This window comes from Phoenix dactylifera, chromosome 11 (assembly GCF_051530095.1).
Source record: "Phoenix dactylifera cultivar Ajwa chromosome 11, Ajwa_hap1_PhDact_Kaust_v1.1, whole genome shotgun sequence".
NCBI lineage: Eukaryota > Viridiplantae > Streptophyta > Magnoliopsida > Arecales > Arecaceae > Phoenix > Phoenix dactylifera.
Genome location: NC_143200.1, coordinates 27466746 through 27493284, shown reverse-complemented (window position 1 = coordinate 27493284; position 26539 = coordinate 27466746). Strand labels below are relative to the sequence as shown.

Genomic DNA, 26539 nt, shown 5'->3' with positions numbered 1-26539 from the left:
ATGATGACACCCTGGCTCAATAGAGGGTTAAGAAAGGGATGATAAGCTGAACTCTTCTTTATTTGTGTTGTTGGTTGGTCTTTCTCAACATGGTGTATAAGCACGAAAAACCATTCTTTACAAGATAGGGCCGGTTCGTCAATGATTAGCCTGTCCCCAGCCCAAGTTAAGTATAAACAGACTGAGAGGGTTCCTCAGATCCTACCCTTAACAAAAAGTCCAATGGGATGGGACTCTATGGGATCTAATCGAACATCAGTGTGTTGGGTTTCATGTTCTGGGCTTTGGAAGTCTTAGAGAAAGCCTCCTTTCTGCAGGTGTCGTAGTTAACTAGTACTGAAAACCGTCTTTACATTGGATGGTTCGGTGTTTTGATGATCCCTACTTTATTGACCGCAACTTCTGTATTCATTATCGCCTTCATTGCTGCTTCTCAGTTCAAAGCTAGGACTCATCCCAAAGGCAAAGTCAAGGTTCACGTTGATTAGGGGGTCGTCGGTTAGCCCCCTATTTTCAACCATTACAGCTGGTGTTGACCAGCTTAGCGATACGGACAGACACGAAGAAGAACGCAGGCAGCAGAAATGCAAAAGAGTTCACCAAGTGGGTTGAAGCAATACCAATGGCCTTAACCAATTGGAAAGGCCTGGCATGCTTCATCTACACTCATCATCTTTATTGAATCGGTCTTCCTAACTCTATAATCTTAGATAACGGTACCCGAACCGGGGCGGTCAATAAGGTAGGGATCATCAAAACACCGAACCATCCAATGTAAAGACAGTTTTCAGTGCCGTTCTGGCCTGGGGGACGCCGATTCAAGAAAGCACGAAAGCTCATTCTGCAGTTCTCCCTTTAACACCAATGGTAGATAGGAACCGAACTGTCTCATGACGTTCTAAACCCAACTCACGTACCACTTTCATCGGCGAACAACCGAGGTGGTGGAATGCCCAAAAACCTTGCACTGAGAGCAAAGAGAAGGCTTCTGTTCGCGTGCGCTGACTTAGATATATGAGAGGGATCTTCTTCTGGGCAGGAATGATCACCAGATGAGGGCTTTTCCGGATAAACTGATGGAACGAGGTCTCTACGCCTGTGACCGGCTATTTATTTATTGCAGAAGCGCCCCAAGCTACACCGCGCCCGGCCTCTCAAACGAGAATCGATGAGGACTTTCACTCCCTTTCAGTTTGTCTCTGTCCGCTATCTTTTTTCTCAGAAGAAAGAGATTGGTGTAAGCCCGCACCGGCTCGCCGCGGTGCAGAGCATTTCAACGAACGGTTAACCAGACACGTCCCTCCATTGGAACAGGAGCTACCCTACTCCCCCCAAGTATCCGACCTCCCTTCCTTATCTTAAGAATGACGTATGATAAGCATTGCTTCTTGCTTTGCTCCTTTTTTTTGATTTTATTGAAATTTCATTTTACAGAATAAATCTGAAATTAAGACTGAACTAAAGGATAAACAAAGCAAAGCAAAATTTACTAAAGTATTGCAAAGCAGAATGAAATGAATTCTATTAATATCCGGACGAAGAGGAGGCTTTCTGCTTGCTAGTATTCCTTCAGAAACTTTCTTTTTTGATTTCTGGCTTGCCCGGGGGAGGAGAGGGACCCACGGAGCGGTTAAGAGACTTCGCTCTGGAGAGGCACAACGCCTCAGCGGAGCAGCAGCTTCTGTTGGTAGGGCTGCACGGATTCGTCTGTTGGTTGTGTCCTCCTACTTTAAGAAAAACTTCCTCTTTTGTCGGACCTCTTGACCGCTTCTCGTCGAAGAGGCAGGTGATTGAGAAGATCTTTTCTGAACTGCTTCGTTCTCGGCCTAGCTGGACTGGGTGGACAGTTGACCGGAAGATAACTTCGATTCGCCCAGCCAGCAGGCGGGCGACGTGCTTATCTTGTGAAAGACAAGATAAGATACTTGGGAAAGCTGGGAAAAGTTCTCCTTACTGGAGGAGGTCCTCTTCCCCAAGTTACAAGAGCTTTTGGGATGTCAAGTGCTGCTCTGTCAAATGCCGTCACGTCAATCATGCTAACCTGCACTCAGGAAGAGTAATGCTTTGAAAAACGCAGTTGAGAGGTTCCATATTGCCGAGCCGAAGGGCAGAACAAGACTAATGGGGATTTCATCCATGCCTCTTCAATGTCTTTCTTTCACACCCGCTTTCGACCGTCCAATTCTTCCTCCGCCGACTGACGATTAGGGGGGCTCGACTCAGTCGTCTTGCCCCTTTGATGAGCCTTTTTTATGAGAACACCTCTAATTGCACGATAAAGGAAATAAGACTTTTTTTCTAGTAGGTATACCGCAACGTCTAAATTAAGGGAAGCTTTCCCTGAATTCGGGGGTGCTCAAATTTACGTTTTGTTCCATAAGTCATGGGGGACGATTTGTGAGTATGTGCTTAAGGAAGACGAAAATCCTATAACTTGGGGAGAAATCTCAGCATTTTGGGGGAAGGGCGGGAAGAGCAATTAGAGTCAGTAAGCGACTTCTATTAGCGCCGGACCATCGAGTCGAAGTTTTTTCCGGTATGTAGTGTAGTTCCGCGAGCTAGGAGCGCATCATCGAGGCAGGGCGAAAACAGCCCAAAATGCACCTTTCCTCGCTCTTTGATCACTTTCTAGAATTGTTCCTGAGACATGCTCTGAGAGGGTGAAAGATTTGTCCCCGGGTGTACGTTGAAAGCTTCTATCGTAGAACTAATTCGAGAGGGCTTGGTTCAGGTGAGTCCATCATTTTGACATCATGGTGGTTCCTCTTTGCTTAGCTTGGTCGATTCTGGATAAGCCTGGTTATTTTTTCCTTGATTCTGATTGATTGCCTTTGACTACTGATTGTGCCCCTCCATCCTCCAAAAGGTCTGTGAACTGAGTCATCGGATGCAAAAGGCGCATAGCTGACATCAACGTGAAGTGCAGCCCTTATCTTTTCAGGTCAGGTTCTTGCTGATATCTTCCCAGAGAAACGCCTTCCGCCAGAAAGCAAAGGCAGCAAGATAAGATATGGAGCAGGCCGTAACTCGAGCATCGTCGGTTATGCCTTCGACGATCATCGGTTTGCGGAGGACGACGATCGTTTCATGACTAGAAGCAGCAAGCCATATGTACTGAGTACAGGAGGGACGGCCTGATCGAACGAATAGGGCCCAACAATGAACGCTTCAATATTGGCTTTAACCCGAGAAAAAGCTTTTCTGTCAGCAAGCCGGTGTCCTCATCGAGCTTCAAATCGAGATGGCCTCGTCCCCCTTAGGGGGATATATGGTGAATAAGTCTACCTAGAAAGGGGGGAAGTGCTTTCTGGGCGGGTGCGTGGGAAGCACTCGCAGTCCCCCACTCTGAATGGTGACTGGACAAGAAGAGGGGAGCTAATCCCTTGAACTGGCTTTTTTTATGGAAGCTTTAACACGGCTGGACGAGCGGTTGGCCCGCCGGTCAGGTAGTGATACCGCTTAAGGCTGAAGAATAAGAAGATGCCCATTTCTATTTAAGAAAGGTGGTCAGTTTGTTCTTCGCGGCGCCCTGAAGGATAAATTCACATCGGCGCCTTTTCAGTTGTCCTCTAATCCTTTGCCTTTTCATTGCCCTATTGAGTAAGGATCGATGTTTGCAAAAATGTCGAGCCGAGTTAAGAAAGGGATGCGTTTCCCCTGTCGGGCCCACCGAAATGAACCTGACGCACTTTGGCCTAATTGTTTTGGGCACTTTGGCTGAAATGCATTTAGTTGGTTGAATAATTCGATGAAAGAAGCACATTCACCAGCCTTTATCCCAACCCTTGCGCGAAGAGGTTACCCTTTTGATTCAGCCTTACCCTGTAACTTGGCTAGCTACTCCCCTTGTTCCTTCAACCAATTTTCCATTTCAATTCTGGGCTCCCCTTCCCTTTATGGCCCTCCACCAACAATCATCGCACCTACTTCTCTCCCTTCAAATTTGCAGCATTCTGTCATTGTGTCCACCAGAGATCGGTAGGTAATAGCAAGAGAGTGAAGAACAAACGATCCTCCAAAAAGAGGGCCCGATCAGTCTTGATCTCACTTTCTTCACTTCCTAAAGTTTCAGGGTATGTCCGACCAAAGATTTTCGTCCTCAACCAAAGAAGTGAATTGTAGGAGATTACTGGTTACTTGACCTCCAACACCAAGAGGTAAACCATCTTCGGCAACACTGGGAGAAGGAGTATTTAAAGAAAGGGATTGGTTTGAGAAGTCAATTCCGCTAAGCTTTAGCCAGGGCTAACCCAGTTTCACCGGTTCCACCGACGTCACCCTTAGATCGAGTGATTCAGTCGATACAGAGGTGTGCTTCTTTCGCTCCCCGGGGCAAAGCCGCTTCGCACCACTGTTAGGTGGAAGTAAGGGATTAGTGTGGACATTAAGTGAAGCAGGAGATAGCATGACCAAAAAAAGAAGAAATGACTCTTCGGGCTACCTCCTTCTTTCGTGAATGAGACAATGACGTGCTTCGCCGTTTTCTTTTCCTTTTCTTTGAAATCAGCAACGAACCGGTGTAAGGGGTTGGACAAAGCAAAGCTGGCAACGCAAAGCAGTGCTGCCAGTTCAGCCTCTCTCAACCTGTTTCCTCAAAACTGACGGAAGTATTCAGCTACTTGTTGGAGGTATTATTGCTGAATTTAATATGTTCTTTCATGAATTTTTTTCAATCCTTTATATCTAATGTCATTTCATTTGAATAAAATATTAATTTTCATCTTAATTAAAACTTTTCCTTGTTTTGTTCTTATGGATGCATTGTTTTGCCTTAAGTTAAGTTCAAAAACAAGAGTAGTATTTATCACAAATGAATAATTCGATGCTAAAAATAAGTGATCATGATTCGGCCATGTTCGTATTTCTCCTTGAGGACGTGCTAATTTTTTGCGAATGAAAAGAAACTCTGCTCTGACTGAAAAAGGAAAGGAAATTTGTAATTGATCATATATCATATCGGGAAGGAACAATACTATTTCATTGCTACAAATATGGATTCATTGCTACAAATATGGATTATTGAAAAAATCAGACATGTTATTTGGATACTTCTCTTCAACTCTGGGAGTGAGTGTAATTGACTTGATGACTCGACTTGCATTCCTACTCCACATGTTCCTCGACTTTTCTCTCCATTTGATCCTGCGGGGAAAAAAGAGAGCAGGCGCACCCCGCACGGAAGTTTAAGGATAACTGTAGGTCGGTGGCTCGTTCTCGCTCGGAAGCCAAAACGAACACCAGAAGTCTTGCCGGACAATCAAGCAAATACTGGACCTGGACCACAAGTCGTGTTTTCCGTGGTTTTCCCATGTTACAACTTCTGTACCAATTCGATCTTGCCATAGAGGAAATCGGGAATCTTTACATACTGGGGCTTTTTTCTTCCTTTCCGCCTTTAAACCCACCTCCCTATACTGCGAAATGAGTTCCATAATCAGTTGCAAAAGAACTAGAATGAACAAGAAATGGTTCATGCATGTTTGTTACCGGGCGCTCCTTCTTCCATAAAATAAAGCAAAATGGCTGCTGCAACTACAGGTGAAAGTGGCGAATCCAGCTTCATTCACCATGGCCATGAAGAATTTATCAAACCGACGGGCCTTACACACGGGGCCACTGGCGGATCCCGCCGACAGTCTATAAGACCACGACTGATCCTCAAAGGTAATGAATGGAAAAAACATTATTATTATTAATGCACTCACTTTTAACAGCACTCAACCTGTTAGTGACACGTGGGACCTGCAACTGCGCATCCCTGCTACGAGTAGAGCCCCAACCAGCCTTATTAAGAGGTATGCAGCTGGATGGCAGCCCAGGGTCGTAGGCAAGGACACACCCAACCAAACGATCGGTAAAACGGGTCTCCTTTGGTACAATCTCCTCCGCCGGGTCTATCCCGAACGGTTGTTTTCAAAAAGTTGTGCAATCAAAAATGACAGAGCAGACAGAGATATAGTAAATTCAGCAGGCTTAGCTTGTTGACTTTTATAGAAGCAAGGTAATGCAGTTAAGCGCTTCTCCTGCTGCCAGCCACCTGCCGCTCCTCTTTGTGGAGAGGGTGTGCCACGACGAAACAAGGGAATGAAAGGTCGCTCTTTAAATGCCCAACAGGCCAGGTTCTGGTTCTATATTTCCCGCACTATTCCGTGGTTTAGTAAGAGAAGGCAATTCCTTCTCAATACCTTATCGGGCGTTTGTCCCCAATTGGATCGGTGGATCGAATCGATTATAGAAAATGAGTTTAATTAGTCGCGGGGGGGGGGGGGGGGGGGGGGGGGGGGGGTGTTAAAGCTCGTTAGTGGATGATTTATCGTTGGAGTTAAGAAATCGCGTTATAGCGCGATTTCATCTAGAAAGTGATACCTTAAAATGATGGAAATGAGGGGGAAGCTGTCGTAGAAGCTTTGCCCCTTGCTTTACATGCCGGGGGTTCCCCAAGTCAGCAATAGCAAAAGTGTGCCCAAATATGGAGCTGTTGGATAGCGATCACCAACGTAATCATGCATGTACATATTCTACACGGTGGGCGAGGTCCCCGAAGAGAGGGCGGCAAAGGTGGGAGGGATGAGAGAGCAAGCTGGCGTGGGGGCAAAGGATTGAATTGAATACCTAGGGAAAGTGAGTCTTTTTTTTTCGATTTCTGATTCCCTTGATCCTGTGGCCTCGTCCCCCTCGGAGGGATTTACTTATTCGTGCACACATGCGCGCTGTAATGACACTGCCAAAAAGAAAAAGCCTCTAAGAAAAAAGACTACTGGACACTTGGTGCCACCTTTCGCCACCAGGCGTCACTAGGCGCAGCAGAATTCTTTCAACCTAAACGGTGAGCTCAGTAATTTGGCGACCCTTTTCTTCCAGCTGAGCTGTAAATAGAAAACATCCCCTCGGAAAGCCTCACGGCCTGGTGGTCGGCGCGTTGCACGAAAGCAAACCGCCCCCCGCCCGATTAAGTACTAGTCCGCTCTCCCGCCTAACCGTATAATTAAAGCGCGAGTAGTAGGCTCTTCAAGACCTGCTCCAGCTCCTGTTGCTACAACCAGTGGACCAATAAGCTAGTCCTGCCGGCAGGAGGGCCCCTGATCTATCAATAGAGGGAGCAAAAAACAGGCTTTTCTATGGTGAAATAAGATCTTTGGGAGGGGTTGCATGCTACGGTGGTTTCATGATCCATGAACTGGGACTAAACAGACTGCTATATATGCCCTTCTTCACTCTTGATGCAGAGGACAGACTGATTCCAATGCATGTCCAAGACGAAGAAAGCATGGATTGGAGCAGAACAAGAGAAATCTCACGAACCTTCCTCTGTAGCATCATCTTTTTTTTTGGCGAGCAAGATGGTTCTTTCGTCTTCCAGTCTTTTTGCGTGAGGTGGGGTTCTCCCACTCCACCCATGCCCCCACCTTGACTCACAAGTCGCTCGTATCAGTTCTTGCCAGCTGGCCTCCATATCAGCCTTTTGGCTTTTGATTTTTGTCTCTTTTCTTTATTTATTTATTTCATCCTCATATGAAATCATGAAATTCGAAGAGATAATTTTCTTAAATCCTAATTGTCTAGAATGGAATAAAATATATCTCAAATCTTTCAACGTGTTAATTAATAACTTAACAGAAACATGCATATACAAAGATATGGGGCTTTACAATACGACTATCCAGTTGTGATAATGGCCTCGGATTATAGGTTTTGCATTATTCTCAGTTTTGCTAAATCTCTACAAGTGCTTTCCATTCCAACAATCATGTTCCCTCCTCAGATGAACCCAAAACACAGCTGCTGAATCAAGTGGCAAAGTTTTCCATCTTTTGGAAGGGATTTATTTGCAATGGTGCTTCAACAAAATTTAGTAAAACATATTAACCCATTTCTTGTGATGCAATTGGAAATCTAGCTACAAGTAAAAAAGAAACATCATGGAAGATCAACTGTTTCTATGTATCGAGGACTACTGCCGCTCAATGATATTGAGAACACACAATATGGTAATATAATATCGAGGACAAGTACCGCACGAAAATACAAAACCTGCAACGAATAAACAAAAGTTTGAGCAAGCTAATGAACATGGTGAATATTTTTCAACAACAACCATAACAGCAAGAACAATTGGATTCCGAAGAGACCTCATTATCCTGTGTTTGCAATCATCTTAAATAGCATCAACCAAGTATATAGCAACTGGAATCACAAGCCAAAATGACAGACTTGCAGCAAAATGATTTTTTCACAACCAAGTTGACAGAATCTTGTTTGGCTTAATTCTGCATTCAGAGAAACCTGATTTGTCCCTTCTTGGTACTGCAGGAGCTAGGAGTCACAGACTCACCAAAATGAGCATACGCTGGACAATCACTGTTTCGCACTCCAAGTGGGTGTTTTAGGCGGTCGGAGACTTCGCATTAAATACAGGAAGAAAGCCTCAGAATCATGTAGCAAAACAATCTACCAGATTTTTTTCAATCCTAATCTTATTTTCAAACTTATACATCTACTACTAATCTAATATAACTTCAACTGCAGGATGTTAGTGTGATAAATCCTCAAGAAAACCCAACCACAGCAGACAATCACTGATCACAGAGAGAGGTAGAAAAGCAGATAATAAATCAGCAGTTAAGAACATTAAAAAAGACACTGTTCCACAAACCAACCATGGTTCCTCGAAAGCATGAGAAAGGGGAAGGATCAAGAAAGTTTTCTCTCTCTCTCTCTCTCTCTCTCTCTCTCTCTCTCTCTCTCTCTCTCTCTCTTTGTGTGAGTGCATGGATGTGTATGTCCATGTGTGCACCAGGTACGCACGTGTGTGTGATCTTTTTAAAGTGAACATTATACAAAGTCCAAATGACATAGAAGACAGTTGTAATGTGTTAAAAGCTGTCAAAGCTCATAGAAACACAAAAGATGAGTGTCTACGTGGCACTATCAAAACACCCATGGTTTTACCAAATCATTTCTGGCATTAAAAATATTCATCTTGAATGATATTGACAGTGCAGGCTGATGACATCTCAAAGACTTCAATTGATATGGAAAAACAGATAAGCTAAGGGCCTTCTTGATATTGCTTTGCTTTTCTGTTTTTGTTTACAAAGACAAAGAAGAAAAATAAACTAGACTGAACAATATGTATGATGGAACCATCTCTGTCTTAACAGAAAGTGGTTTGCAAAATCTCTGGAGTTTTTGGTAGCAATGATTCTTTGCTTTGAAGAAGAGTGAGAATAAAACCCTGGAACAGCAGAAATTTTGTGCTGATGCTATCTTCAACATCACTTTCCATTTTCCAAGATTAATTTGCAAAGAATTCGGGAACACAAAAACAGCAACGATAGCAAACAGGCCCCAAAGTTATAGCCATGAAGCAACAAGACATCATTATGAAGTAACCACTTTACATGTCATGGATTTTTTCAGCCTTACACAGTTTAAGAAAACTATCTGCCGTATCTTTATATGGAAAGCAGAACTCCCCCCCCCCCAAACAAAGAACCTCATACACTTACTGAAAAAAAAGTAGAAAATATCTAGTAACTCAAAACAAAAACATGATTTTAGACCAGGTTTTTATGGCATGCAAATGCCATGCCATGCAAAAAACTTTGCAAAGTAATGTCTTGATCTTGCAGTTGAACAAAATTGATAAGTTTATACTAGTCAGTGTTGCTGCTTTGCCGAATTAACATGCTATACAAAGATAAATGCAATTACACTCGAAATGTTTACTCAAGCATACAAGGAAAATATTCCTTGCGGTAAAGTAAAACTAGAAAAGATAAAAAAAAGTAACTTACCCGCATTATGCAAAGAGTTCTACTTCAACAAAGGTCAACACCCTTAGAATAAATTCCCATGACCAGATGCCTATCAACTGAGGTATGAAGAAATACGGGTGGAAGTTGAGAAGCATGGATACGATGGAAACTGCAAGAATTGGGATTAGGACAGAAGTATGCTATACAGAAAAACAATTATGAGTTACTGCTACAATAAGAGAACTCATACTAAACCGACATGAGTACAACTCAACAAATCCACATAATTATGGCCAAACACAAATGACTAAGAAAACCTAGAAGTGTCTCCCACCACACTGGGGCAACTTGAAGATCAACAGATAGGTAAATATAACCAACAATATAGTGTTACAATCATAAGAATTTTCAAATCTCTGCTTCATTTTATTGGCAAGAGTCATAAAACTAATAATTGTCAACAAGATCCACATATTTAGGCATATAACTCATCTTCATGACTGTTCTTTAAGAGCTGACAGAAAATGAGGATGTTGAGTTTAAAAATGAAAACTTTAAGATATCAAGAACATAGAAGTTATTTCTATTTTAAACTCTGCAAGTTTCCAAGTGTCAGCTGCAAATTTCACAAGAACTCATGTCCCATGGACATGCAGGGAAGGCTTACTTCATAATCAACTGGCGTATCATTTGGCTTCGGATATCAACAACTGAATTTCTATGTACCAAAACACACAGAAGTAATTTTATATCACAATTAAATTTTGAATGCAGAAAGTACATAGTCCATGAAGGTGGCATTTTAAGTCAATGACTATGCTAAGCAAATTACAACCATCTGCAGAAAGTTAACGAAGTGATTAAAATGGATTTGCATATAAGAAATACCTTTACTCGTATCACAACATGTACAGAACCTCAGTGAAAATGATCAAATACAGATTTTAAGCAGGACAGAACAAGATTTCCAGAAAATTTAAACAAGAGCTATCTAGATATAAAATCTATACCAAATAAAATAAAGAATTTTCTATAACCAAAATAAAAGTTATACTAAAATTGAGTTGCCCATTCAAAAAGGTAGATAGTATAGACACTGACAGTTATTGTTTGTTGCTTTCTCTAGGATCAAAGATATTACTGAAAGGTCAGAGCATTGAAAAAGCAAGGTATTATTGCCAATACAATCAAAGAATGATGATTTTATTGGCAGTACTGGTAAGTCTGATTACGGATTAACATGTGCTATCATGGGAACGTCAAAAAAGACTATAGTTTTCATCAAGAACTCAGAAACAAGAATTAAAAGTTCATTGAAAATCAAAACCCCTAGAAAGAAAAGAACTCAGAATCAAGAACTGGGAATTCATCGAAAACAAAACATCAGAAAGATAAACCCTAAAACAAGAACCTCTCCGGCATTCGATCAAAAATTCTAGACGGACCAACAAATAAAGAGGAAAACGAGCAAGGAGGAGAACCTCTCTCTCTCTGTTCTCTCGCCCCCTCCCTCTACCCTCTCTATCGCTCTCTACGTCAGAGCCCTCTCGGTTCAGGGGCTTCTCTATTTATAGTGGCGGTTTGGCGGTGGGCCCTCTAGCATTCGGCGTAACTTGTACGAGACTGCCAACTTAATAAGTTAGGGACTTATAAGTAATTTAAGGTTAATCAGGATCTTATAAGTTGTAATTAGGTTTTCTCTCGTATTTGTGTTCCCTGCGAGACTTGAAGCTTCAACTTAGAAACTTGTAAACAATTTAAGGTTCAAATCGGGACTCATGATTAGCTTCCCGTCAGCATATTTTATATGATGCATGTAGTGGACTTACAGTTAATTTATGATTGTAAGTAGGAGTTTGGGAAGGTTAGTGACTAAAAGAGGGACTTCCGAATAATTTTTACTTGACATCTTCTCTTGTTCACACTGCCGACTTTATTTGAGACTTAAAAAAAAAAAAAAAAAACCGTACATACCCTTCTAAATATTTGAATTTACATAAATATCCTTCCAAATTGATATTTACATGTATACCCTTATCAAATACTTATTTTGTATGTATACTCATATCATCTAATACCGTTAAGAAGTTAGCAATTTAAAATTAAAATGACGAAAATACCATTAATGGATAAGCATATAAAAAGAAATAGCAATTTTGGAGGGTATTCATGCAATTTCATATATTTAGGAGGGTATACACGCAAAAAAAATTTAGATTTTTATATAAATATCTTTCTAAATATTAAAATTTGCACGAATACCCTCCAAATTAATATTTATACTTGCATGTCTTCACAAAACTCTATTTTTATATGAATACTTTTGACATAACGATTCAGTTAATATAATTAGCCAAAAATATAATTATTTCTAAATTATAAAAATATCTTTTTATTTCTAAATTGGGTAACAAGTCAACAGATCTTACTGACAACTAAAATAGGTTGAAATTAAAAAAAATAAAATTAGATTTTTTTATGTAAACTCTCATAAATATATGAAATTACATAAATACCCTCATAAAGTATTATTTATATATATACTCTTATCAAATATTTTTTTGCACATCTACCTGTTAAGGGTATTTCAGTTATTTTTAATTTTAAACCGCTAATTTCTTAGCAGCATTAAATGGGATGGGCATACATGCAAGAAAAAAAGAATATGGAGGGCATACATGAAAAACAAGTATTTTATAAGATATACATACAAATATTAATTTTGAAAAGGTATATATATATATATATGGGGATTGATAACCTACTCTCTATTATGGTTGGTTATCAATCTACCCATTTTTCATTGGACAAAAAATACCCTTATTTTTTGTAACTTTTAAGGGTGCTTTATGTCTTTTTACAATCTCACATTTACTCACCCTCTTAACCCCTCCAATTAATGCTCTCCCTCTCTCTCTCATACATATACATATACATATGCATACATACATACATACACATACATACACACACACACATACATACACATACATACATACATACACATACATACGCACATACATACATACATACACACATATACATAAATACATAGACATACATACATACATAGACATACATACATACATATACATACATGCATACTTATGTATGTACATACATGCATACACACACGAGAGAGAGAGAGAGGGAGAGAGCATTAATTGGGGGTTGAGAGGGTGAGTTAATGTGAGATTGTAAAAAGACATAAAGCACCCTTAAAAGTTACAAAAAATAAGGGTATTTTTTGTCCAATGAAAAATGGGTAGATTGATAACCTACCAAGAGTAGGTTATCAATCCCCTATATATATATATATATATATATATATATATATATATATATATATATATATATATTTGAATATTGAGAAGGTTATGAAAAAAAAAACTTAAAAAAAATAAAATTATGCCAGGGATCCATATATATTTTTCTCCTCAACATATGGAGTGAGAGAAGGGACCGCGTTCCTCCCTCCTTTTGTTCTCCAAGATGACACTTTTAAATCTTCGACTCCTCTACCTTCCTTCCGCTTCTCTGCGCCAATTCTACCCTCGTCGCAACCCTCTCTCCCTCCCCGAATCCCCCAAGAACCTCTTCGGGCGCAATGCCTCCTTGCCTTATTCCGCCCTCTCCCCGTTCCCAATCTCTTTCCCTGAATTCCAACCTAGGGTTTCCATCAGCGGAGCCGAGAAGCATGCCCAGAAAGAGGAGGAGGAAGATGGCGGTGGGATTTCGATGGAATACGAGGATTTGGGTGCCGAGGGGGAAATCTTTAGGCAAACTCTGAGGCTAGTGGAGTGCGCCATGTTCGCGTCCATCTCCGGCCTGGCCTATTTCTTGAGCAACTCCCTTGCCATCGAGGTCAGCTATCTCTTGCTCCTACCCTCCTCGCTGTCTCGGCAATAGAGATTGTGTCGACTCCTGATCTTCTTGTGGTTTTCTTATACTTTTGGTGCAAAAGTTGCGATCTTTGTTGATTCCGTGGCATATAAGTGGGATAACAATGGTTTTCTTTCTTTCCCTGTACCACTAAGAAGGCCCCTGGCCTATTTCTTGAGGAATTTCCTTGCCATCGATGTCAGCTCTCTCTCTCTCCACGTTCTCAGAGTCTCCGTAATATGATTTTCTTGTAGTGAGATCTTCTTGTGTCTTTTTTCTTAATTTTGGTGCGAAAGTTGCAACCTTTGTTGATTTTGTTGCATAATCAGTAGGATAAGAGTCTTTTCTTTTTCTCTATATATCTGTTGCTGTTTAAGAGGCTATCAACGCGAGCTTTTTCCAAATGGCCAGGAAGAAGAATCATTAAATTATGTACATGCTTCAGTTGATGATGGTCCACTCCGAAAAATATATGCTGACATATGAAAGCCTGCTGTGGAAAATTGGACAGCAACCATTATGGCCTATGTCTTAGCAAAGCTCACTATTTAGGCTTCCTTATACAATGTTATACTATGTCTTAGCAAAGCAACCATTATAAAATATACTATTTACTCTGTTTATTACCAAACCCATTTCATATTGTTTGGTCAATGAAGGTGATTTTCATGATATTGCCTAATGACCTAGCTACATTTTAACTTCATTTTGCCACTTCTCTTCTGTTCCTTTTCAAATGTTATTTGTAAGATATGATCATTCCTCTAGGAGCCTTTCCGAAGCTTTTACTAATCGGGCACTATGTTCTTATGTTTTGGCTTGTACTGAATACCTTGAACAAGATTATTGAGGCTTATCTATCTATCTAGATAGATATATAGAAACATACATGCATGACTTCATATATGCATGTAGATGACATTTTAACAGTTGTTATGGCGAAATTTGTAACTTTGTCTGATGGATTTTGATGACTACAGAATTACTTTGGTTGTTTCTTCTCATTGCCAATTGTGATCTCTTCAATCAGATGGGGTGTGGCAGCTGGTAGAAAAACCATGGTTCGTCTGTACCTAGATAACTACTTGAAGTTTGGTGCATTTTTTGATTGGGAGAACTATTGATGTTGTTGAATGTTTTCTTGTTATTCTTTTTTTTATTCTAGGTGGCTACTTCTATGCTATTGCTCACCTTGGCTGGTCCAGTGAAGGCATCTACATATCTGGTGACCAGTTCTAAAACTATGTAGTATTGAAATCTTGATCTTTGTCTTGATTAATATTTTACCTCCAAGAACGTGTTTGTATTACCTTGCTATACATGAGCTTCTGTCTTGTCTGTGTCTGTTATATTCATTTAAGAAAACTGGTGCTTTCAGCATTGCTATAGCGGTGGTTTCAGCATAATTATGGAATTTTGCAAGATCTTCAAGAACTTGGTTCCAGAAGGTTCTTTGTTGCATTTTCATGGAACCTTGGAAGTAATTGAGCTGCATCTGTGTGTATAACCAACCTATATATGTTTGAGGGTCAGATGTACACAGCCTTACCTCTGCGTGTGAAGAGATTGTTTCCATGATTCGAACTCATGATATCTGGATCACAATGGAGCAACTTTTCCGTTGCATCAAGGCGCACACTTTTTGGCAACTTGCTATTTTTTAAGTTATATCTACCGTGGACTTATTTGTCAAAGGCAGTTTTTTGTATGTTCCTTTTAACTTTGCATTATTTGTTTTCAAAAGAAAATTAGCTTTTACCTTCCGTGGTTCAAGAAGTCTTGGTTACTTCATACACTACTTCTTGTCCCTATTTAATTCAATTTATGCATGTCTTCCTTATTCTAGGAACCTAGATGAGAGTAATTAAAATATTTCCACTATAATTTGGTTTAGATTTCTTAAGATATCCAAAGGAATAAACTTGCAGCTTCTTAGGGCTTAACATCCTGCAGATCCAGGGAGATCAGCAGGGAATAGAGCTCAGGAGGGGGGAGTGGGAGGCAGTGGGAGAAGAGAGAGGAGATCGAGGCAGTCATCGGACCAATCTTGACGGGAATAATAAAAAATCTCTTAAAAAAAAAGCTGGCAGGGATCAGGTGCCATGACCCCGTGCCTTCTCCCTCTCCCGCTCCCGCTCTCTCTCTTCCCCGGCCATGCTTGCTTCCCCACCAATCCCACCGGATCTGGCAGGGCCTTCCCAAACAGGGCCTTAATGTAAACATCATTCTGCTGGATTGTTCTCTTAAGATGTTATTTGCACTGGGAAGATATCGTAGAGCTACTGAATGAGATGCTCTCTTTCGCAAGCTAATATTTATGCACTTGAGTTGGTATTATTTTTGAAAGAATGAAAATATTATAGAAGAAAGAGAAAAGGACAGATTGCCACAATGACTCTGTCCAGTTTGTGTTTGATTTGTGTAGCATTTAATATGTTAGACAACAAAATGGATATGGCTTGCTGGTTAAGGTTATAGTTAAGGATAATCAGCTTCTGTTAATTGTTAAACATAAACAAACCTGCAGTATTGTACTTCAGTCTTAAGAGAAAAAAAATGCAAGTGGAATTTTCTTATGCACTATGATGCAATCATGGACTGATGGATCATATTATGATTTTGTTGCAAAAATTTAACATTCCTTACTTAAATTTCCAGGCTGATATATCAAATGTTCTAGATACAGACTTGAACAATAAGCCTTATTTCCTCTATTTTTCTTTTCGGGAATAATTTCCAGCCCATGTGAATTCTCATCCTTAACCCCAAACCTGTGACTCTTTTTCTCCCCTTTTCTTGCCAATTTCTGGATCCCAAGTTTTTAATCGACACTCTACTTTGTTTACAATCTTATGTTGATTAAATCTTCTGCTTTTTAAGTTATAGCAGTTTTTTAAGGTTGTGAGTTTCCTGTAATTGGGTCATCAAACTAATGTTCCCTGCCTCGACTCTGGTATATCTCTGCATATTCCATTAAATTTGACGGTAATTAACAACTTTTGGATGATTGCTCAGTTCAATCTGACATCTAATGAACAGGACTATATTTTCTTTTCTGTTATTAGCATCCTTTAACCACAGAGAACCTTTCTTTTCTGTGTTTCTGGCATGTTTTAGAAATATATGCGTACTCTTACACAAGTTTCGAATAATTCATGCAATATTACATTTTCCTGGATAACTCCAATTAACGATGCCTGAAGTGTCACTTAGTTGGATCCACTTAAAAATTAAAATGAAGTGATGATTGTTTACCATTTTTTGAACCAGTCTTGGGTTTGCAGTTGAGATGACCCCTGAACACCAACTTCTGTATTTAAAGCTGTAATAACGCTGAACATGAATCAAAACTTGTTTCTATTTTTAAGATCATCAACAATATGGCATGATTACTGGATGAAGCAGATCATATGCTGAACCTGACTTGATACATTATTTGTTAAGATTTGTTTGGTACTGGTGATGGACAATCTACACCACAAATAAACATACACCAAATAAGCACACTTTAGAGGTTGTTTTAAGTAGCATTTGCAATCATGAACCATGCACGCCACATGAAACAAACTTACTGTTTCAACTGCCACATTTGAACATCCTGCAACTTAAGATCACTTGATTTTATACAAAAATTATTTTATGCTTGCAAAAAGCAGCTGTACTATATTTTACCTGACTGTCCAACTAGATTTCTTTTGAAACTACATAAAAGTATAAGACCAGAAGTTATCGGTGCGTTTCCTTCTCATGCCTTCTTCTTTATCTGCAGCTTATGCATGGAGTAGTTGGTCTGGCCATGGGTTCTCTATGGAGGTATGAAATATGATGTTTTTATCTCTTCTCCCTATATTATTTACAATTTTATGAAATAGGCAGACATATACAGCTCTCTGTCAGTTCATCATTTGCAACCCAGATCAGAGTTTTGAATGTGCTTAGCTATAATCTAGAAGATGAATGAATTATGTTACCATTTCATTGTGTTCTCAGGCTGCGGGTAAATTGGGGTCTTTCAATAGTCCTGTGCACAATAGTAATGCCCATCTCGCTGTTTCATTTTATTAAACCTTTTTGACTTTGATTTTTCAATTAGGCATCATATAGACATATGCATATATTTCTGAAGAGAACCTTAATGTGCAGGTTCGTGCAACAGGAGCTCTTGGATATGTTTTACTATCCTCATTTTTGATAAGAGAGAACATACTTGACTTGGTACTCCCTGAAACACGCGTCTTTGCTAAAACCTTGATATGTTATTCTAATTGTCTACTGGCCTGCAGATCACAGTCAACCTTCATGCTTCTCTCACCTATATCCTTACGGGCATGGGTGTAAATACAATTCCATCAATGGATGCCATATATGCTATATTTGGGAGCCTGGTAACATTTTAAAAATATCTGAGTTTTGTAGTTGGTTCATCACATGGATTTTGTGGAGCTTCTCATGCAGAGATTATTGATTATGTGTTTGTTTTTGTCTGTCCCAAAACAGCTGCTACTCAATTGTGGGTTCTTTGTTTTCTTGCTGCACATTTTGCATGCAGTATTCGTTGCTAAACTTGGAATGAAGGCTTCGCTGACACTTCCAGAATGGCTTGAGAAAGCAATCTGATGCCTTGATAAGAAGCTCCAATAGCGTCTGCACAAATCTCATAAATTCTTGATGGTCTCAGTGTCATACATTTCATTGCCACTAGTGCCATTTTGTTGTAAAGCTAACATCACCATTTCTCTCATTGATGTCTGCACACTCTTTGCTGCGGAATATAAGTTGAAGAAAGCTTGGTTATAGAAGATTTTACATAAGGTTCATTTGGTCGTGTTCTCTCCCTTCCCCTCAGTTCTATTATTTTGGTCTGTAACTCTCATCCATTCTTTTTATCTGGTTTATGACCGATCTTCCTGAAGCAAATTTCCTTCCTAACAGTGTTGTTTTGTTGGTTTAAACCTCTATGGACTAATGGTCATAAAATTTCTGTAACGTGTGCGCATGTGAGATGGCTGGGACACTCCCCTATAAAATCTTCTAGAATAGGCCTTAAGTCATTGATTCAAGTCCATCAAATGACTGAAAAAAATGCCCCATCAATTGCGCCTTGCTCTAAGGTAAGCTAGTATTTTTTTATAATTAGTTCTTCGATGGTTCCTTTTGTCCACAATGCGCCTTTTTCTAAGATAAGATAGTATTTTTTATAGTTAGTTTTTCTATGGCTCTTTTTGTCCACAAGGTCCAATCATATAATGTATAAAGAAGTTTCAGGCTGGAAGGTTGCGAAGAGATAGTTGCTCTAGTTTTCAAAAAGAAGAATATTGATTGCGCGTTTCTTTATGATAAATTAATATTCTTTATAGTTAGTTCTTCAATGGTTCTTTTTGTCCACAAATTATTGGTGATGAAACCTGTATAGTCAAAGAGCCTGTGGTCATCACTTTTAACTTGTCGGCTGGCTGCAACAAAGTGCCTGCTTTTTTTAAATGAGCGAGTGAAGCATGCAAGTTGGGCCCAGTTGGTGCATTAAGAATCATACTTTCTTGGCGTATTAAGAATCATACTTTCTTTCAGCCTTTATACCTCATATACATGATTGCTTGCAAGAACATGTCATAATTAAGTTTGCATCAGATGAGAACCTCGGATAACTTTCTTTGGTGTCCATCTGTTAATGGAACACCGTAAGCACTGTTGCGACTGCCACAAAAGAAATCCGAAACCTTGTACTTTGTAATAAATAGAAACAGCAGACTTACTGCAAACTTGAGTTTCAGTCACCTAACAAGTTATATGAATATCTGCATGTCATAGATTATTGCATCATTCAGGGATTAACATGTACAAAAGATGAAAAATTCATCTGCCCATTTGAGTTAAAATAGCCTCATCTTCCCTCCATTATTTTTTGGCCAGCACCGAGACAACTGAAACCCGGCATTTGACACAACTGGATTTACAAATCTCTGCATCTGTCGCATAACTAGTCATTCTTTAGCTTAAGGAATTTCCTTATCACGCCCATCATCTCACTCCCAGGGAACCTTCCAAGGCAACCCCTTGCAGCTGCAACCTCACTGAACTCAGAGACTGAATCACCACCAAAGGCTTTACATTCACCACTTCTGTTATCCAACATTACTATTTCTTCCCTTAAATCTTCACCAGCCTTGACCGAAGGAAGTGGGAAAGTTTCTAGGGGAGTTTGCACCACATTTGCCTCCTCTACAATGCTGACAAAGTCCTTCAACTGGCAGAGGGCAAATGGGACAGGTTCGAAGCTATGATCGCCATACTCCACTGGAGTGGAATGATCTCCAGTGACACAGAGGCAATACTGGAAGTTCCCAGATTTTTCTGCCTCCCAGAGAAGTCTTGTCAGCTGACCAATGGCCCGGTCTGCGGCTTCCAATGCTCGGACTTTCAATATACTTGCCTTGTCATGACCAGCATCATCTATTGCCTACAACAACATTACATGAAAACTGTGATATTTTCCAACAATATTGCTGCCAATACTAAGAGTTGAAAATTTTAAGAATGTAAAACAATTCATAATGGCTAAAACAAGCAGCAGGTCTCAAAAGTGAGGTACCGAAAACTGCCAAAAATTGGGGATAACACACACAAAAAAAATCATATAAATAACCAAGAGAATGCTGCAAGAGCCTCTGACAAGAATGACTGACAAATCAGAGCATGGTTCCTATACAGATTTCTTAGTTTCCCATTGCTGACTTCTGTCCCCTTTAAAAGAGAGATCCACTATCTTATTACTTCTTCAACCCTAGGTCCCTAACCATAACCGGTCTTTTTCCTACTTATTGTGTCTCGGTTTTAGGTATGCTTCTTCAGCATTGATACAAAATAAGGGCTACATCCTCTCTCAAGGCATTTTATCTTTCTTCACAATCTCATCAACATCTCACCCCTTCCTGCATTCCTTTGACATAAACCTAGGACTCTATTTACTGAAGCATCCTTAAACTTTTCTTGCACATTTTTCTGGCAGAATATTTGCCTAACATCTTTTTTTCTTCAAAGCTGGATTGTCCTCTGCACACAATAAAGGATAGAAAACAACCAGAAACACCAAATGCTATCAAAACAAGCAGAATAGGTTTCAGTAAAAGGGATCCTAAAAAATCCTTACCAAAAAAAATACTTGAGATCTCAAATCCAGCTGCCTGTTGTTGAATTTTTTTTCCACTACATTTTAAGAATTAGTTCATTGTTGTATGGGGAAGACCCCCATTGGCATAAACAGTGATAGTTCAATAGAGCAGAGTATAATTTTTTTTTTTTAAGGAGGTAAAATGGGGGAAAGTTTGCAACATGTGTTAGAGAAATCTTAATGCATCAACTTGGTGGGACAAACCAGGAAAAAGAAGGTATGGCAGTTCTTACCTTGATGTGGAGAAACCCGAAGTCGTATCCATCTGCTCGGCCTGGTTTATGTTCATCCTCCCCAGGTACAAAAACAGGTGGGGATGGCTTTAGTGGTGCAGAAAGCGCCTTTGCTATAGCTGTAGCTTTGGAGGTTAGTAGTGTTCGATAATCTCCAGTTGCTCCAGGAGCTTCAAGGATATCGATACCCAATGATAGACCCAACCCTGCTATAATCTTGGTGGGAGCTACCATGCATGGTGATAATCCATGCTGCTTCTCAAAAGCAGGAACCTGATAGCCATGTAATGAAAGGATCTTTTACAAATGTGTTGAGGCACAAAATTGCCTAATAACAAAATTAGACATTTAGCTGTTGAGTGCATTCTCTAATAAGCTGAATCCTCAACAGTTGTCCCATTTTCAAAATCTAAGTTTCGAAAAAAACCTGAAAACGAAAAGAATGGTTCATCTTGAGGGAAATTATACTGTAAAGTGCTACTTGAATGCTGAGAAACTAAAGGTCATGAAAAGCAAATGAGACTAGCGGTTTAGTCACGCCTACATTGACAAATTAATAAGTCTAGACTTAAACCTTCATTTACTTTTCATATCATTTTCATAAATCCAAACAAGGTTTAAGTATTTGAATAAGGGATAGCTTCCCAAGGTGGGAGGTCAGACCTAGTTCCATCTACCTAAATGCCATATCCTCATAGTGTTCGTGTCAAGGTTTGAAAATGTTGTGTTCCAATTTCGGTCAAGCCTGTGGACATTCAAATTTGACAGTGTTGGCAGTTTTGCTTACTTTGAATTAAAAATGTGGAAAAATTTAAAACAATAAAAAACATAAAATGCCATAATGGCATCGTGGCTTCTCCTGTTCTCGTTCTTACTCTTTCACATCCTCTCCCTTCCTTTGTTTCTTCTTTCTTACTCTCTATTTTCCCTTTGTTACTTCTTCATTTGCTTAACAATGTGACAAAAGAGACCATGTACCACGGTGCCTCTTCTGATGCCATCCATAGGAAGAGCAGATAAGTGTAATGTACATGAGGAAGCAAGAATCATATATGATAACCTGCTTTCAGAAAATGTTAGCCTTCTGCTAATAAAGGCATTAAATAAAGTGAAGGTTGAAATACAAAGGAAATATACTTGAAAAGTCGTATATCTTTTAATGCCAATATGTGTTAGCCCTCAGCATGACACAACATAGTATGAGAACCTGCTTTCAAAATGGATGATATGGACAAAATATTCGATACTTCAAAGTAGATATCATTTTTCAAAGGATTATATAATATGGACCAAGTATTAAAGTATTGGTACTAGTACCCATACCGGCACCTCATCAACATAGTATGGAACGGTGCAATACAGTACCATACTAAAAACATAGTATGCCTTTGTTGGGACAGCAAAGAAAAAAAGGAAACCATGTGTTGATATGGCACTGGTACAATACAGTACCTCTTTGGTACGATCTGTTATGGACAAGTAGGCACCAGTATCTAAATCCTTAATATGGACTGCAACCAAATTGCTCGGAAAAAAAAATGCAGGGGCAGTATGGAACCAGTGTAAACCACCCGACTTTGGCATCATGATTATTGGATCAAATTCATCTGTGTCATGGTAGAATAGGAAGTTCACAGAGTATAGTACAGCCTCGACATGCATATAGGGTTGCAATAGGTGCAAGATATCAGAGTGCATGCAGCCCCTAAATTCAAATAAAAAATTAGTCTTCCTAGATTACTATGCACAAAACTCTAAACAAAAAGTGAGAATATGCCATATTGATCATTTTAACTGAACTGACCTCAATTCGAATGCCACAACCTCGCAAGAGAACAACATTTGCAATACTTTTCCCTTCTGCTGCTCGTTTTGCATTCAAAGGATGAGATACCAGAATACGTGACATTTCTTTAGAAAGTTCATTGACCACTGCTGCTGTGTTCTTTGCTTCCTCTGTATCATCCAGAGCTTCTGCTTTAAGAAGTAACCGATTGTCTTTTAATGGGTCAGTCCCGGAAATATTTCCACTCAATTTTGGACCCTTCACAACTACCCCACATCTGTGCTCAGTGGCATATCTGTAGACGGTTATGCACTACTATTAGTAGCCTTCTAGTCTCACAAAAAAGTACCTCTCTATTGCAATTCCAAGGAACACTTAATTTTCATGGGCCAATCATAAACAGATTGAAAAACTCAAAGCCAGAATAGAACATGATCTGTTAAATGCTTAATAATTAGCTTGATTTCTGAACTAATTAACTAAACATAGTTTAACAGATCCTTTTGGATTAAATTTGGAGCATTTGACTACATGAAAATTGCCTTATTTTCTGAGAATAAAGGGATTGAAAGAACTTGATCGATCACATGAGCGGAAGCTCAAAAAGTTTGCTAGGGGAAACCATCATTCTTCAATCAGCTAGCAGTAGCAATTACGGAAAAAAAAATGAAGAATGGACACCACATTCCTGTACTATGCTATTATCTGATTATTCAGGGTACCACTAACATCAGAGCATATAATTTCTTATAGAAGGTGCTTTCTTCAAGATGAGACACAGGAAATCTTGCAATGTTTTCTAAGAATGATTTAGACAGGATTTTGAAGAAAAAGGTTTGGAATAGTTACCAAAGCTAATATGTGATTTCATGGAACAGCTATTTTTATGTACTACTTACTTGACCCTCACTTCATATTTGGGGAAAGATGGGAGCTTCATTCCATCCAAAGCAGCACAAAGAATTGGACCCTCTTCCTCAAAATGCCGATCAGCTCTCCTACTGGTCACAATTCCAGTGTTCTCATCCATGGTAGCAAAATTTGACTGAAGAAGAAAATGTAGATTTATATTGTAAGGTGAATATAAACAGATATAAAATTCATTCACGCAAATTTTCAAATATACACCCATACATATGTGCACAGAAATAGCATTGTTACATGATCATCTTACAGCTTCCTTCCTATGTATGTTCCACCTTACAGCTATGATTGTAGAAAAGCAGTCATTCCACATTCTTCTTTTGGGCTATCAGGTTTAATCCTGTGGACACAGCTTTTAGTCCATATTGAACCACTACTGCCTGAACAAAGCAGTTAGACAAACATCCATTCAACTCCTGAAATTAACATTTGGTTCCTCATTTTTAGGCGATCCATTACAATGACTTTCTTCCATATCCTTGTGAATCATTAAATGAATATTGAAGTTTATATGTATGTCTGTTATATGTGTCTGCAGAATATGGCCAATTTGTCAGTTTGATGGCTTCAGAAATTACACAATCAAACTAGCTAGAATGCCATCTGCCATCTGAATCGATAGCATAGCGGATATTTCATTCTCATAAACTTCATGGGGACGTCATATATCTTAGGGATGCTTGCATGCAAGGAACAAATGTCTCACCTTGAAAGCAATGTCTCCTGGCAACATAGCCAATCCAGCACCCATTGACTCAAATGCCCCACGACCTCGATAATAGATTCTCGGATCATAACCCAGTATAGAAAGGTGTGCCGTGTCACTCCCACAAGCCAGGCCTGCTTCCACCGGATCCATGAGCCCATTAACTCCAGCAGAGGCAATTGCATCCAAATTGGGGGTATTTGCTACTTGAAGGGGCGTCTGATATTGAAACCTTGGCAGAGATACATCACCTAACCCATCAATTAGTACAAACGCGAGCCTTTTCTTGATATTCTTGCCCATTTCCATGATATCAGTCTTTTTTTCCTTCTTTTAAGTTGTTTTTGGCTGGAATAGAAAGATCTTCCTTCCAGACAGCTACAGAACTTTGCTGACTACACCCTTCTAGTTAAAGAACCAAACTTTAAGCAGTAAAAATTCCTGCAACCAAGAATAGAACTGAAGTGAAAATATAAAAACACTAGCCAATGGAGATATGTTGTTCCCAGTAACAATTAAAAAAATGAAAAAAGTATATTTTGCTTTGTGTTTCTGAGCCCCTAACCCGACAGATCTTCAGGAAGGTTTCAAGATTATACACTCAAAGATGTCATCGATCAGGACTATCCAAAATAAGAAGAAAGAAATAATTATACAATTCTTTTTAGCCCCGTTAAGTAAGACTCTTGGTGACAAATTGCATTTTTTTTTCATAATGGACAATTCAAAAGGCATGAACAAAATGGAAAACTCATCCACAACACTACAACAGCCATTAATGGCATCAAGATGCACAAATGCTTATTTATTTTGAAACAGTCACAGATACCTTCAATCTATTCCTCTTAAGAAATCATGATGCAAGACAAACCAAAACTGCACTAAATTCCACTCAGAAAAGATATCCCTCATTAAAATAAGAACAGAGATGTTCTGCTCCCTGATTAGAACGGTTTCTCTAAACACTTCTCTAATTGTCATCTGTTTCAAAGAATGGTAACTCTGGAGAATAGGATTCTCCCAACCCATTTTCCCCATCTTCTTCTTTCTTTCTTTTTCTAGTTATTTCACCTCATTATGATTCGACAAGAAGTTTCATTGGAGAGACCCATACAAACTGCACAAGGAAAAGATAGCAAAAAAACAAATAAATCGAACATCTTGGCTCGGGCAGTCTTTATTATCTCCCTCAAAAAATTAGAAGACCAAAAAAAAAAAAAAATGAAAAAAGGGAAGGATCTTACCTTTAAAAGCTTTGATCTTTTCCGTGTTCTCCAAAATTTGCAAACTTTAATCTCCTGCCAGTTATTTTGCGTTCATCGGTGACTCGGCAACGGAAGAGATCCAGTCCGAGCCTCGTTTTATTTTTTCCCCTTTGCTTTTAACTCGTCGGCCACGTTTCACGAATCCTGCTTTAAGCTCCATGGTTCCAAAAGGGCGACGGGGGTAACCTCTCGCATACACCGGCTTTCGCGGAAAACGTGAAAATCTAATTCCCTTCCCTGAGGAAACGGAGATAATTTGCCTGAGCTTGGCATCGCCGTCACTGTCATTTTTTCTGTAAAAAATTAAAAACAAGAATTTTTTTTATTTTTTAATATCTGACAGCGGAAATATATTTGGTATTTTTGTTTTTTGTTTTTTTGTTTTTGCTCCGATTGCGTAAAGCTTCGGTTCGGGTCATGTCAGGTCGGAGCCCGACCCACCGACAGGTCCGATTTCGCCAAACATCTGGGATGCTTATAATTTCTATTTTCAAAAACTCCACTTTGAAAGTTCTACTTTAAAAGCTCCATCAAACGAGAGGAATTATTGCATAGTAACACTTCAAGGTGCTGAAACTCCACTTAAAAAAACTCCACTTTAGAACCTTAGAATGTACGTCATAAGCTGCATTTGATGGCTTATTGCATAGTAACACTTCAAGGTGCTGAAACATTTCGCATGCCAAATCATGAATTAACAGGCAATTAGTATTTTGAGAAAAGAGAGGAAGGGAGGACTCTCACCTAGACATAAGCAAAATTTCCACCCCGATAATTTTTTTTAACCCCCAATAACTTCACCAACTAAGCTAGTTGT

The 26539-nt window shown here is 39.4% G+C and overlaps 2 protein-coding genes and 1 long non-coding RNA gene across 7 annotated transcripts; 1 reads left to right on the top strand and 2 right to left on the bottom strand.

Moving 5' to 3' along the window:
* Nucleotides 1–7904: 7904 nt before the first annotated feature.
* LOC149751666 (uncharacterized) lies at nucleotides 7905–11303 on the bottom strand. Of its 2 annotated transcripts, XR_016397898.1 has the most exons (3): nucleotides 9798–11303; nucleotides 8130–8398; nucleotides 7905–8031 (listed from the first exon to the last, which is right to left on the bottom strand). It is a non-coding gene; the product is annotated as an uncharacterized LOC149751666 (long non-coding RNA). The 2 variants fall into 2 exon arrangements; XR_016397899.1 differs by lacking the exon at nucleotides 8130–8398.
* Nucleotides 11304–13220: 1917 nt separating this feature from the next.
* LOC103702411 (uncharacterized) lies at nucleotides 13221–18457 on the top strand. 2 transcript variants are annotated; one of them, XM_026802730.4, is made up of 8 exons: nucleotides 13221–13622; nucleotides 14621–14701; nucleotides 14806–14865; nucleotides 17410–17453; nucleotides 17631–17673; nucleotides 17784–17855; nucleotides 17924–18025; nucleotides 18190–18457. In XM_026802730.4, exons 1-8 carry the CDS (start codon nucleotides 13251–13253, stop codon nucleotides 18211–18213), a joined length of 798 nt encoding a protein of 265 aa, XP_026658531.3. In that variant the 5' UTR covers nucleotides 13221–13250; the 3' UTR covers nucleotides 18214–18457. The 2 variants fall into 2 exon arrangements, with proteins under 2 accessions (XP_026658531.3, XP_008783068.4); XM_008784846.6 differs by having other exon boundaries at nucleotides 18138–18457.
* Nucleotides 18458–19423: 966 nt separating this feature from the next.
* On the bottom strand, nucleotides 19424–25961 carry LOC103702410 (uncharacterized). Of its 3 annotated transcripts, none has more exons than XM_088707629.2 (6): nucleotides 25702–25961; nucleotides 24458–25574; nucleotides 23727–23872; nucleotides 22846–23122; nucleotides 21042–21314; nucleotides 19424–20097 (listed from the first exon to the last, which is right to left on the bottom strand). In XM_088707629.2, exons 2-6 carry the CDS (start codon nucleotides 24764–24766, stop codon nucleotides 19618–19620), a joined length of 1485 nt encoding a protein of 494 aa, XP_088563755.2. In that variant the 5' UTR covers nucleotides 24767–25574; nucleotides 25702–25961; the 3' UTR covers nucleotides 19424–19617. The 3 variants fall into 3 exon arrangements, with proteins under 3 accessions (XP_088563755.2, XP_026658529.4, XP_038983859.3); XM_026802728.4 differs by having other exon boundaries at nucleotides 24458–24898; nucleotides 25702–25948; XM_039127931.3 differs by having other exon boundaries at nucleotides 24458–24916; nucleotides 25702–25840.
* Between the last annotated feature and the right edge of the window lie 578 nt (nucleotides 25962–26539).